The sequence below is a fragment of the Lineus longissimus genome, chromosome 5 (assembly GCF_910592395.1).
Source record: "Lineus longissimus chromosome 5, tnLinLong1.2, whole genome shotgun sequence".
NCBI classification, from domain to species: domain Eukaryota; kingdom Metazoa; phylum Nemertea; class Pilidiophora; order Heteronemertea; family Lineidae; genus Lineus; species Lineus longissimus.
Window position 1 is genome coordinate 7,957,530 of NC_088312.1, and position 14,211 is coordinate 7,971,740.

General features: G+C 39.1%; 1 protein-coding gene across 15 annotated transcripts in view; it reads right to left on the minus strand.

Moving 5' to 3' along the window:
- The window catches only part of LOC135487843 (synaptotagmin-like protein 4), a 72,364-nt gene that overhangs the window by 13,743 nt on the left and 44,410 nt on the right, over nt 1–14,211 (minus strand). For 13 of the 15 annotated variants that reach the window (XM_064771949.1, XM_064771950.1, XM_064771954.1 and 10 more), the window contains 2 exons: nt 5,455–5,514; nt 742–822 (listed from right to left, as the gene is read on the minus strand). In XM_064771949.1, coding sequence (XP_064628019.1) covers nt 742–822; nt 5,455–5,514 — 141 coding nt within the window. The remainder of the gene's footprint in view (nt 1–741; nt 823–5,454; nt 5,515–14,211) is intronic. The other 2 variants (XM_064771960.1, XM_064771955.1) reach the window with 1 other exon arrangement.

The following is a 14,211-nucleotide window of genomic DNA, read 5'->3' on the forward strand; positions in this document are numbered from 1 at the left end:
CAACAAGCGATTTACGTCGGGTTTATACCATTTTTGCTGGAATTCTTGATGCTGAAACAAATACTGTGGGTGTGCAGTGGGCTCCAGTGGATTTTTACGCGGAGAGATAAATGGCAACAACATACAAACACAATTGTACCCTGTATCACATACGGATGGTGAATGATGATTGACTTAATGACACAGACACCGGCAAACATACCAAACTTTTATAATGCTCCCAAATAATATCCCATTAGTCTACCCATTATTCAGGATAAATCAATTATGGTTTTGTGTCAGCACCCCTTCTGCTTCTCAGAATAGCATGAGATAAAGCTTATTAACAATTGTGGCCATGCATGACACACCAAGATTGGATCTTGCCGGCATAACTGTTTTAAACAATCTGTTAAATAGAGGGATACAAATGTCATCTTCGGAATTTGTCCCATTTGATGCCCCAAGCTCACAACCTTCCTGGACCCAGGTCTCTGTATAAAGGCTTTATTTCCACAATGTAGAGGTGTTAACCCATGCATTCACACCACTGAGTGTGATTTTGTGGCCGGTGCCAAGCGCGGTGCAGATAGAGATTTTACAATCAAAGATACAGCGCACACAGAAACACAGCAGAGGCATCCATATTATTGGTCTCACACAGTGTTGGCAGACGGTAAGCACGCATTTGGAAGAAATCAAAGCAGTTTTAGTTCAAGTGATTGAAAATGTAGCTTTGACTGACAGGTGTCAATTACTCACCCCATGTGGTGTCAGGAGACTTGACGTAGACCTGTGGGATTTGACAAGCTCATCTATGTCTTCGTCATCGTCTTTGGGACCCTGCAAATACGAGAGGAAGAGAGAATCCGGATAAGTTTCTCAGATGAAATGGTTATCATCAAAAATATATAAGCTCGCCTTATATATTTGTTATCATGCAGTATGTAAAACAAATAATGGAATCCATGACTATTCCAAGTCAGATTGTTCTGCTCATCCAAGTGCTGAAACTGAAAGAAATACAAATACATTACACAGTATTTCAATTAACTTCCCAGCTGGTCTTTTCAGTGATATTTCAATGCATTTTTGCACCAATAGAAAACATAATGTTTAAAATCACTTCAGTTTGACACTTGTACTAATATCATAATATTATTGTTAACCTCACCAAGTAATGGTGAACTTTCATTTAAAAGCTTAGTTTTATGTTAATGCCTGTGTGCATGGAATCAAATTGGTCTGCCCCTTCTGAGTATGTGGATGGGAGACAAGACCACTAATGAATATTCATAGGTTGGAGGGTCGAGGCCTATCAATTAGACGAGTGCATGTTTTTTACTCTCAAGTACATATTTGGAGAGGTATTGAAAAAATATTTGCTGTGGCAAGTCTACAGATATAAAGAAATTATTTGATGAAAAAATTAATTTCGAATTTTGCTAATTGGGTAATAGGGGGCGTGTTTTGAGTTTTTTCTGCCAGTTGGCTGAAAACAGTGGAAATATCAAAGTCTGTCTAATTTGTCGATTATAAAAAAATTTCCGTGGTCAATCACCAATTTCCATCGCACCAGTTACTCGCAAGACTAACCCGTATATCATATCCGAATTTCAGTTTCACTACTTGACGCGTTTGTTGATGCGTCGCGGTCAAACATTGACAATTTAACTGCTAAAAGGCTTAAAAAATCAATTGTGGTCTTGTCTCTATTTACACTACATTTTGGGTCAATATAGTGAAAAATTTGAATGTGCTCAAATCACTCTAATTCATTTAGAATATTGTATTGCTGATGATTTAAGGTCAAAACAAGCTAAAATAATGAGAAAAAAACTTAATTTGACCCAAATAAGAGTCAACCTGACCCCGGTCTAAGTTCGGTTTCATTTTTACAAGTCTTGTTGTGTTGCCATTCATTTTGTAATTTCTTTGAAACTACTTAGGCCTTGATTCTGAAAGTTGTGCCCTAAGCAGCAAATATATTCCTAAATCACATCCTAAATTTTCAGCTCCATAGCTTGCTTATTCTGGCCAGGGCAGGTCTTTGAATTTGGTGCTGTTGGCTGCAAAATCATGACTTTTTGTCGATTTTGTCCTCTTTCGTCGCTTTGGCACAGTTGTACCACTCTTTGAAATGTCTCTCATTTCTCCAAAAATGTCCAGATATGACTTTCCTTTGTTGGAGAGTTGTGGGATGTCATGTACATTAGTTTGAAAAAAATCTCAAAATGTTAACCCCTGAAATGTACCTTCATTGAGACAAGACCACTAATGAATATTCATAGGTTGGAGGGTCGAGGCCTATCAATTAGACGAGTGCATGTTTTTTACTCTCAAGTACATATTTGGAGAGGTATTGAAAAAATATTTGCTGTGGCAAGTCTACAGATATAAAGAAATTATTTGATGAAAAAATTAATTTCGAATTTTGCTAATTGGGTAATAGGGGGCGTGTTTTGAGTTTTTTCTGCCAGTTGGCTGAAAACAGTGGAAATATCAAAGTCTGTCTAATTTGTCGATTATAAAAAAATTTCCGTGGTCAATCACCAATTTCCATCGCACCAGTTACTCGCAAGACTAACCCGTATATCATATCCGAATTTCAGTTTCACTACTTGACGCGTTTGTTGATGCGTCGCGGTCAAACATTGACAATTTAACTGCTAAAAGGCTTAAAAAATCAATTGTGGTCTTGTCTCATGGAGTGTCTTTCAAAGCAAGGATTGAGGGTGTTCTCAGCCAAATGAATCTTCCCCTTATTCAGCCAATTCCATGCTGCAGTGAGCTACAAGAGCTGGATCGAAACACGTTTACGAGAAATTGCTGTAGATGTGTTGTCGGTTCATCAAGTGAATTGCTTCTAGTAATTTGATAAATTTCCTGACGACTTTTATTAGGTTTGTAAATTTCAATTTGCTTTTTTCCTCTATAAAACAGGTACATTTTTCCTGAGTTCGTAATGCAAGTGGGAGCAGTGTTAAGAACTAATGGCCCGAATAAGTTTTGTACGTGCTCTTACCCTGATGGGAATACCTCATCAAAACATACCAGAAATTAGAAAAGTTGAGAGCTTATTAGGAGGGATATGGTCTTTTTTCAAGATGCTGATATTGATTGGAATAGACACCCTTATTTGAGTGGAATTGGGATGATCACCTTATGCTGCAGAAATTTGGCTCCGTTAAATTTCCTCCGCCGCTATAGTTCTTTTCATGATTTTTCATTGCGTTACAGTAACAATGCTGGCTATGGCAACAACATTTGTCATGATCTTCAAAGATAAAGGCTATAATTCTGGCATCTGTTTTTGCACAGAGGCAACAGTATGTCACTTTCCATTCTCTTTTCTCATCAATCCTCAAGACGTTTTGGAGAAAAAAACGAAATTCCTACTCCTTTTTTTCATCATATTCCACCAAAGAGTGTACAAATGTTACACAGCCATCATCTTCAAGTGGGCTGGTTTGACAAATTAATATATCTGAAGGAGTCCACACAATAGAAATGTTGTAGATGTTTGGTTACTGTGTTATGGTTTGGAATGCTGAGCACCCTTGTCTTACATGTAGTATAAGTTAAACAGTGATTCATCTTCTTGCCTATAATCTTGATAGACGTTAAAGTGAACTTATCCCTGCATTTCGATTGTGACATTGTCCTCAAGAGGTCTGTTTGGACAACTGGAAATGATTATAAACACTACAGAAGCTCATTCAATGTACATAGCCATCATGAGGGTGATTTGTCAATGTTAATTTTCACAGCGATGAAAATGCACTTTTGTACAATAGTTGAATACGGGGATAGAGACCCTTTACCAAAGTAACCTTGAATGAAGCCAACACTCATTAAGTGTTTTTGCCTTCTTCACCACACAGCAATTAAAATGCTGTTATCGCAATTGGAATTTAAAACGTACTCAAAAACTTCCCGGTTTTCTGTATCGCCAATTTGTTGTATATCAGGTAGTTTTTTGTCAGTGTTTCTAACTGTCATAATCACCTGTTGGTTTCTCATAAAGCATTTCACTCTTCACTGCTCGATGCAATCATTCAGTAAAAACATCACGCACCCATGCACCACTCCTGTGAGAGAACCACCATTTACTTCAAATTATCATGTCATCATCTCAATGAGTATTATTTTCTCACATTTATGGAGAAGTTAGAATTTGATAATACCATCTTCTACCAATCGGCCTCGGGCAATGGAATATAATATTGCGTTTCTGCACCAGAATTCACAGAAATATGAGTATAGCATAACTTCAAACGACTTTTTGGTCGGAAAAGTTTCACATTGTGCAAAAAAGCATGTTGTAAGGTGAAATGTTGGCAGACGCCGGTGCTTAAACTTTTGCCTGTTTTTTGTGTCTGATTCCGCAAGAAAGAATGCATGATTTTAAGCCACCAATTGTCACTAACCTTTTGTCGTGAATTATTTAATCAACCAAAGCTTTGCCTAATGAGAAATTTTCGCTTCATGTTTAGAACGGCAAAAAGCACGAAGTCATAAATTTTGTCCATGTCTTTTCCCAAGCGAGCGATTGCTTGAATAAGATCTATCACGTGTTGCGTGGAGCGTGGAGAGAAATTGGAGAATTTTTGATAGTGTGACATTGATAAATTCATCATTGTTGGAATTTGAATAAGTTGAAGGGAGTAGCCTGCAGGAAAATGATACTTTGAATGTTAGCGCTAAATACTAATGGTTCATTGCCAACTTTTATGTCACCCCAGATCTAGAGATTGAATTAATACACCTGAAGAACCATTTTTTCATAACTTCTGGCAGGCTGGTTACTTCTGAGAACCATCATTTAGCATTGTAAATTCCTGGACCATCAAAGCTAGACTATACCAACACATACCAAGGGCATCCACCTACCCATCTATACTGACACTTAAACAACAACCAAGTACAACTCAAATAATTGCAAGCTGTTAGTAACAAAAGGAATACAATCAAGTCGATACCCTCAAAATTTTCACCAACATAACACAATCATGTCCTTACAAAACTAACAAAGTTAGACACCAACACTAAGGGTCTCTACCTTAACGCCAACAAAAAGAAATACAGTGATGTAGCCCAAATGTTACAGCTCTGCACAGTCTATCACCACGAAAGGAACACACACAGCTTCACCCCAACTTTTCACCAACATTACACAAACATGTGCCCACACTCAACATTTTCACCATCATAACATAATCATGTAGCTCCCCCCCCCCCCCCCACACACACACATTTTCATCAACATAACACAATCATGTGACTACACACCAACAAAGCTAGCCCACAAACACATGGTATACCTTCTCAATAACGAAAAGGAATACTGCATGTAACCTAGAGTTACAGGTCACATTCTGTCACTAAAATAGGAACACAGTTATGTGACATCTCAAATTTTCATCAACGGCTTACACAGCAACAATGCTAGACACCGACACGCAAGGTCTCTACCTTTTTTCTGTCAGGGGAGAGAGGTGCTAGTTCATGGCGTCTGTTCAGGAACGGGTCATGCTGCAAGAAAATACCGAAAATAGACCATCAACAGAAGAAAAGATGGGAATAGAAGCATTGATATGGTTGGAAATCATTTTCAGATGATGACAAGAGTTTTCCATTAAAAATCAGGCATGTCGAGGGTCAGTGGTCTCTTTACCTGCAAAAGATATGAATTGTATGAGTTTATTCGTTGGTGCTATTTGAAATCGGGGACAGTCATCATTCTCAGGCCATCAAACAATTAGGAACACACAGACTAACTGTATTAAATCAAACAAAGTTTCATTTTGTCGTATATCTAGTGTATTACCAATGCTATCACTCATGTTTATACTTGTATTTGTGGTTCCACACACCCACTTCCAAAAGGTTATTACCATAAACTATATGATTGCCATGTTCATAAATCACCTGTTCTGCCCTATCAATGGACTACCGTCTCGCCACTATTGACTAATGAAACATCATCTGGGCTATTGTATTGAATGGAGGTCCATCAATGATCATGACCAGAGTTCACACATGATCAAGACCTCTCCTTATGTGAATCGGTCCATCGAGGCCAGGGAAATTAACAGGGTGTATCAGGCACTATGAGACTGCAACCAGGCCATCATCATTAGCTAATTAGTCACATAATGACCACAGACCATTGCCAGCATCTCTGTTCCTGTCTTCAGGGCTCAATCAACTTATGATGATAGTGGAATATGGTAGAGTTGGAAGCTTTTATTGGAAATGCGAGTTAAGACTCACAATGCGACTTAAGCATGTTAAGAGGGAAAGCAACCGGTGCATTTCCATTACCATTTATTGAACTGTAACATCCACACTGAGCACCAACAAACCTACACTTAAAGTGTCATTTTATACCATATTAAGTTGTAATTTAGATTGATACATGTATATCAAACTAACTGGAAAGTAGCACTATTATTATCCCACCAGAGTGGTATCGGCAGACTTTCATCCCACAGATACAACATCATTTCAACAAGCTTTATTGGTATGAGATAATTCCTCTCACAGCGGTCACTCTCACATAATGATCCAACAGTAAGCTATCAAATTCCTTGGGGATGGAGCTAACTGCCTCATCCTCTGAGATGCAGCCTATTAACCAGGATGAATGAGTATAAACTTGATTGAACATGTCACGTACAAAATACGTTCATACATCTTTAGGGAGGTGCTATCCTCATTAAGTTCAGTGTGTCAACAACACAGACAGGCTAAAGGCTATATTCATTGTTATGGTGGATAGTTTAATTCCTTATTGTCTCATCTTCATTTCAACCTTGCCCGTCACTTTGCCACTGATCTTGGTCTTTCACCAAAACAGCATTGTGACTATAACCCTTGATAAATTGAAATGCAATGTGACTGAGCCAAACCCACTGCATGAACCCATGCATTTATTGATTGAAAAACAACAGCTATTCAACCAAAGAGGAAACTCCTTGGTCTGGGAGTGATATGTGTCAGACCCTATTGGCACAGCACAACAGACAGAATCCACATACTCTTCAAATTTGAGAGCAGCAGCTGAATTAGCTTACCAAGGCACACTGATGGTATTTCTCCAGATAAGAATATAATATGTCATAATTAACTCAACAAGAAAATCAATCCAATGGAGGTAACTGATAAAACATTTCAAATCGTTTGCCAAACTCGAACTATTCTAAAGCACTTGCGGCACAATGGAAACTCTCCAGTTACTGAACAGGAATTCCTCTTCCAGCATCACATCTGAAATATACCAAGTACACTTCTTGTATCTATTCGAGTTAGACATATTAGAATGAAATGCTGCACACCCTTCAAGCTCTACATAGAAGTGGATGGTGTCCTATCCTTTTACACATTTGGCATTATTGACTTGTAATGTAATACAGAGGTAACACCTCGCCGGAAAAACATAATCTTGTGCAAATCTTGCAAAGATTTTAGACAGCGACCCCAAAGTTGGTTGCATCTACTCCTTATTTCCCAAGGTTCAGTACTGGTGTCTCCAAAAATACTTCAACTTGAGGTTATCTTCTTTAGACATGCATAAAATCCTTTCCGACAAAGTAATATACCATTCGTATCAATGTTCTCTTATTTTCTGGAATATTCTAATGGAAATTAAACTGAACCACACTACCAATAGCTTTGCACTACAAAGTGACTAGACGCATACCAAATGAAATTGCATGATTAACATGATTTCTATACACGCAATATATTCTAGACATAAAAATAACGACATTTTACAGCCATTTCAACACAATACAAACCTATTTAATGGTACCACAGTTGGCTATATTTCTCACAGTAACCATGGTGACATTATATCGTGATAACAAGTATTAAACCCCAAACAACCAATCAATCTTACACATGTTATTTTATGGGATGTCAAATGTTTGACTACTTTATTTATCACTTTAAAACGTAGCAATCCGAGCAAAAATAACAACTGTCAAATGCGGTGAACATCATTGAAATGACTGATGTGAAAATCTTGCTACAAGACTGCTAGAATTTGGGAAATTCATCATCGACATTAACGTAATAGAGTTCAGCCCCACCCCCCTCCCAAGATGTAACACAAATCTTGGCAGATAATAAGTCACACTACCATCAACACGCAACAGTGACTTGGCAAGGATTTGTCAAGAACGATTTGAGCATAATTTGGCAATATGCACAAACGAAGGTACATTGACCAAATCAAACTTTGTAACACAAAAATGTAAACTGATCATACCTTTGGATTCTCCATGGGTTTTTTTAGCATGATTGACCTCATTCGACATCTCATATCATCCAATCTGCTTAATGAAGATGATCTCTGATTGGAGCCTTTAATATCAACTTTTGCACAGCGTGTTGACGAACTCCGGGTCATATTTTTATTATTGAACGAATGTAGCGAGTATCTTTCTCTAAAGCGTGTTAAAGGGTTCTTTCCCGGTGGCAAACTTCCCGAGGAACGCTCCAGCGTACTACATGGGGAATTTTTTAATGTATCCTTACTCTCCGCATCAATTTGTACGACATCGTCAGAGAAGGAAACACGACTAGAATTCGAATTATGGCGAGTACGCCTTCCAGTATGCAATTTGGGACTTTCTGAACTAGTTCGGTTACGCACAACAGGATTTTCATTACCGCCATTCTTTATACAAGTTCTTGAAACATTTTTATCTGGATTCGATCCAATACTAGAATGACTTGCATCACTTAGATCAGAACTATGTCTACTTCTGCGCCCCTGACTGCGCTTACTTTCTGACACCTGACTCTCTTTACTTTTTGAACTTTCTTGAGAGGCCAACAAAATCTCTTTTAGAGTCGGCTTCTCTCCAGTCCTTTTAAAATTGCCACAACCATTTTTGACATCAGCATCAACCGAGTTTAATCTAGGTGTGGGAGGTTGCAACACCTCACCATCACAATGTTTAACTTGATCACATTTTGAACTTTCATTATCACAGTTAGAATCATCTTTTTCATATTTATCACATTTTCTATCAATGTTTTGCTCCATTTCAACAGAATTATCTTCGACACGGCCAAGATCATGAGCAGCTAATTCCTCAGGGCATCTGTCACCACCTGCCCTATCTTTTTCATCCATCCCTGCTAGACCTGGGCTTTCTTTTAATACTGCCTCCTTACACTCCAACCCCGCACCTCCTTGGCGGTCAGCCTCCTTCTCTCCTGGACGCCCATCACAGCCATCTCCAACCTCTCTCCCCGCCTCATCCCCACTTTCTGGCCTCGACTCTTCATTCCCCATTTTTCAAGTTATCCTTTCACTATCACTAAAGAATACAAGTCAGCAAATAAGACAGTCATTCGTTTTGAAAAGTCGAATCCATCAATTATCTCATACCAATCGCTTCCTGTTGCTACTCCATGCAAACCAATGCCAAGTTGAATCCTGTAATGAACTAACAAACAGAAAGAAGAAATTGAATAGGATACCTCCCTTAGGTCACAGTGGATTGTTTAAGTTGCTGAAAGCAGAGAAGCTGAGCATCCAACGACTCAAAGATAATACAACTTGCTCAGTAATCCTTCGTAGGAGTTCTCTAGTGAACAAGCACTGGAGTACTTGTGCCTGAAGTTGATGTCACGTCTCTATCTAAAGAATCCTGAACAGAAAGGAATGGCTCACTTAGCAGCAGGTCGCGTCTTTTTTTGTAGCATAAATCCTCATTCATGTACTCTTCCACTGATTCTCATCAAGAATGACTGCACACTTAGATATTCACATCAGCATACGTCTTTTAGGAACAGAAAAACTGTAATGGTGCACTTTCGCTAAATAGTTTATTTATCACGGAGAAGATAAGTCTTGAAGTAGAAGAGAGATTGAAGCATCCTCACATAGAGTGCATCAGGTCCTTGACTCCCACTGTCACCTGATCAGAATGCCTTTCTAAAAAATCATCCAAAGTGAATTCCAATGTAAGGAACAGTTAAATATTTATTGATCTTCGTCTAATTGAGGCTTAATTGAGTTAAATCCAACGACAAAGTGTCCTCTACTGCACATATGTTCTCTTTGAAACCTATTCCTCAATTATGAAATCATCTCCTATTGAGTCATAACTAGAAAAAAGCATAAGGTATTGACACCAAAAATTTCCAACACTGGCGGCAATTTTCAAACCCATGTGACAAAAATGTCTGTTGTCTTGTTCCGTCCGCGCCAACCCCAAACAGAGTACGAGAGTACGGAACTGTTCACAGTAACAAGATCACCCATAACCAATAAAAAGCCGTCAGTGACAAGTACCGTAACCTAAAAGCCAATAATCTTTGGCCGAGAATTCTCTAATAAAAGCAAACAGTTTATCTGACACTTTTGCCACTATCAGAATCAATGGCTGTAAACCGCCTGCCTCTCTTGATCACCACCACGAAATGACAGAACGAAATGGCTAAGAGGACAAGTTCAGTGAAAGTTATTTGCACTGCAACAAACATCCGCTCCAATGCCGATATATTCAAACTTAGATTTGATGGCGGTGAACCCTGCCAGTGTTAGGAAAATACCTCATTAACACATGAAATAGTCAACACAGTTAAAGTTCAGTTCAGTGTGAAAGGCACAGAGATTCATTAACAAAACCCAACTACCTTCTGACACAATACTAGTATCTTCTGTCTTAGTACATCTGTTTGTCGGATCATTATAGAATTGATAGCTCCAATTACAACTTTGTCTTAGAAGTGTAAACTGTAATCCAGAATCACTACCGAACCACACAAAAGTCGTCAAGGCACGATTGCCATAGAGACAGAATCTTTTGAACTCAGGTGTATCCAAATTGACTCGAGTTACCCCCGAATAATGACAAGCTGAATGCAGCACAAAACAATACAACCATAGTCCATTTCACAAGAAATCGCTAAAGGCTTAAAATGGCTTGCAGAAGTTGCCAGTATTTTGCTTCAACTGGCTCATATCTTCTCTTGCCGAGTACCAATTGTTGATGACCAATAATGAATAAACCAAGATACAATACACAAGGCATGACAAACGAGGAACTTTATCCACATTTTATGGGACAGAACACTGTCCATTAGCCATTAAAGTTTGCCAAATACAGCCTTGATATAAACCACATAATCTATTTGACAATAGAGATGCTGTGAGCCTGGTCTTGTAGTCAAATCAGTAATCCGGGACCCTGATACAATATCAATAAATAATGGAATGGAACAGACATAAGAGAGGATTACCCATTGCATGATCGGATCAGAAACCTTTGATATATCTTTGTGAATGGAGCAGCAAGGCGTGTACCTTTTCAAAGCCTGTGCGAACATGCACCAAAACCAAAGGCTGATGACAAATATGACATCACCATACAATTACAGAGCCAGCAAATGATGTTACCATGACACACTGAATCTCGCAAGACGTCATTGGTTCGCTGTGGTTAACTGTTTCACCTCGTTTCATCCTCTGGTATCAAAACCTACCTCCTCATGAACTCTGAAAAGGTACATGAGAATCTAAAAAGACACAATTCACCAAGTGAGGTGACCAGTACTAGTCTGCGATTCTTTCTCACTGCCCCTCCATTATTGCGGAGGTGCCCAGGCCAAATTGCATGACAATTGGCCAAGAAGCTGATATTGAGTTGAGAGCTGAGCGTCCGCGAGGACATTATGAGCTCTATAAATAATATTGGGTGATTTGAAGCTGATAAACGCAACGAACACGTACTAGTCCAGATAAACAGATTGTCATGGGATAGGGGTCGTTCCGATGATGTGGTCATAAACAGTATGTGAGCGTTAGGATACAAACAATCCGTTTAAGAAAGAGCCGGTTATGGATGAAAAAACTCATCTTGTCCAAATTTAATTCTAACTGTAGTCCTCTTAAATTCAACTAAAAAATTGCCCATAGTGACAGTTACAGCAAATTGCTATTGATATGTCAACAAACCAGAATTTCAAATGAAACAGAATCCACAGCAAAGAGTCAATGAGCAACTGAACATATATGCTGTGCGAGGGAAAACTCAATAAAGGTGACAATTTAAAGAAATCTAAACGCTAGAGCAAACAAAACTGCAACGAAGGCTTTTTTCCACTCAGAATCCTTGGTTTTGAAAGAAGGTGTAATACCATTTTAATAGCAATCCACTGAAAGTAGCCAGGAGGCTCCAGTTTCAATCATGGTAATGGCAACATCAAAGTGAATGAAGATAGAAATCTATCTCTCCAACAGATCATCAGACAGAAAGAAATTGGTGAGAATCCAATGATCATCAGGAAGAGCAACGCAAAGGCTAAAGGCTAATTTGGCTGGATTTGCTGACATTTTCCTAGCTTCGCCCAAACATTGATGGTAACGTTAGGTTACGACTAGTCAGATATGAAAGTTGGAGGGAGGTTCATCTTCCTTTATTCACATTCTGATCCATGCCAATCTCAATATTTGCCCCCTCATTATCAACACTATGAGGCAACAACGGCCAGCCACAAAACAAGATTGGTAACTTTCTGACACGCCATTCACTTACAACAGCCAACACATGGAAACTACAGTAAGTCGATTCCAAAAAGCAGTCACAAAGTCCTTGTGTCCAGAGTTCCTTAAATTTTATATTCCAACAAGACATGATGATAGTCTCAAGGGATTGCTCACACAATGCTGGCCTTCTGACCACAACTCTGAACTAATACACCATCGAAAGCTCTCATATTTGTCCTTGGCAAATCAGCTTGGTGTGATATATTTCCGATACTTCATTTGAGAAAGCGCTAAGACAGAGCTGTTAAGACTCTTGGCGGCTCATTCAACACTGCTGACGTATTTGGATACCCTTGACTGTGAGCAAGAGGAATGGCCAAGTAAGATAGTGCAATGCACTTGAAGCCAATGTCAGTGAGAACGTCAAGGATTCAAGAGGAAGATGCATCTCATATCATTTTCACACTGCAGTCTATCCCACAGAGTACTTAAAGGCTAACGCAGACAGCTAAGACCTTGATATCATAAATGTATCCCTGGCCCCTCCTAACACACGACATTAACTTGATATGACCATCATTACTGTAAATATAATGGACAACAGCACTCCGAGAAGAGGAATCGGCATTCCAGTAATGATCAATGAAACAGAACCAAACCGTCCCTGGCTCTGAGGAACCTAGCTCTAGGATGCGCCAATGAATAATCCACAACCCTAGTACACTACTTGTCCTCATCTGTCATACTGTCACCTGTACCATCTGAGATTCCAGATAATCCTTCCTGACTGTGTCCCATCAGGAGAGCAAAATCAATAAATGTCGCCACAGCCTCACCTGGAACTAGACACAACAGCACTATACTTTGATTGACAGAGAGCCATGCTTGGGCAAATACATGTAACAGCAGGGAGGTTGCCAGCTAGTACTCTGAAAATACCAATAACTATTTGTTGTCTCTGACAGTGCACCTGCTGTGTGAAAATGATTTCTGATAATCCAATAAGAATGTCTCGTAAATCTGCCCTGATGTGCAGTCCAATCTATTCTAACTTCCGTCATGTCACCTGTTTTCTGAAGATTTTCAAACCAGCACTTTCTGTATGACACTGGGAACTTAAAACTCAATAAGAACACCAATAACTGAATGTAGCAACCTGTGACTTCTTTCATGAGACACAATGGACAATGAATATCAAAAATACTCTGCTCACTCTCACTATTAAAGGAACTCCCAAAGATGCCATTTCTTGAATGAGGAAAAAGGTCTTAACACAGCTCGTTTCGCAAAATAAGACTTCCCTCAGGGACAATTGATCAAAAGGAAGACAACTGTTTTCTCACCGATATGAATCTCTTTCTTTACAGCCATGAGAAACACAACTTGTGGTGTGCTGGAGCATATGATACCAAGATCAGAACAGCCAATTGGCAAAAAACTGATAAAATGTTTATGGCCACACTGCTGCATGACAGAAATGATAACATTGATATTTTCTGACATTGTCATGGATGCTGGCAAACATCCAATCCACGACCAACAGAAGCGAGTTAAAAGCAGTACTTGCCGAAGATAAGAAAGAAGCCACAATGCAGAGCAACCAACAAGAATACAAACCAACTGGATCGGATGATGATAAAAATCTGCTCTATTATCTGCTCAGCACTGGTGGGAGTTGCTTCGAAGAGATGCTAAGTTGTTCTCTGTGATGTTTGGAATCC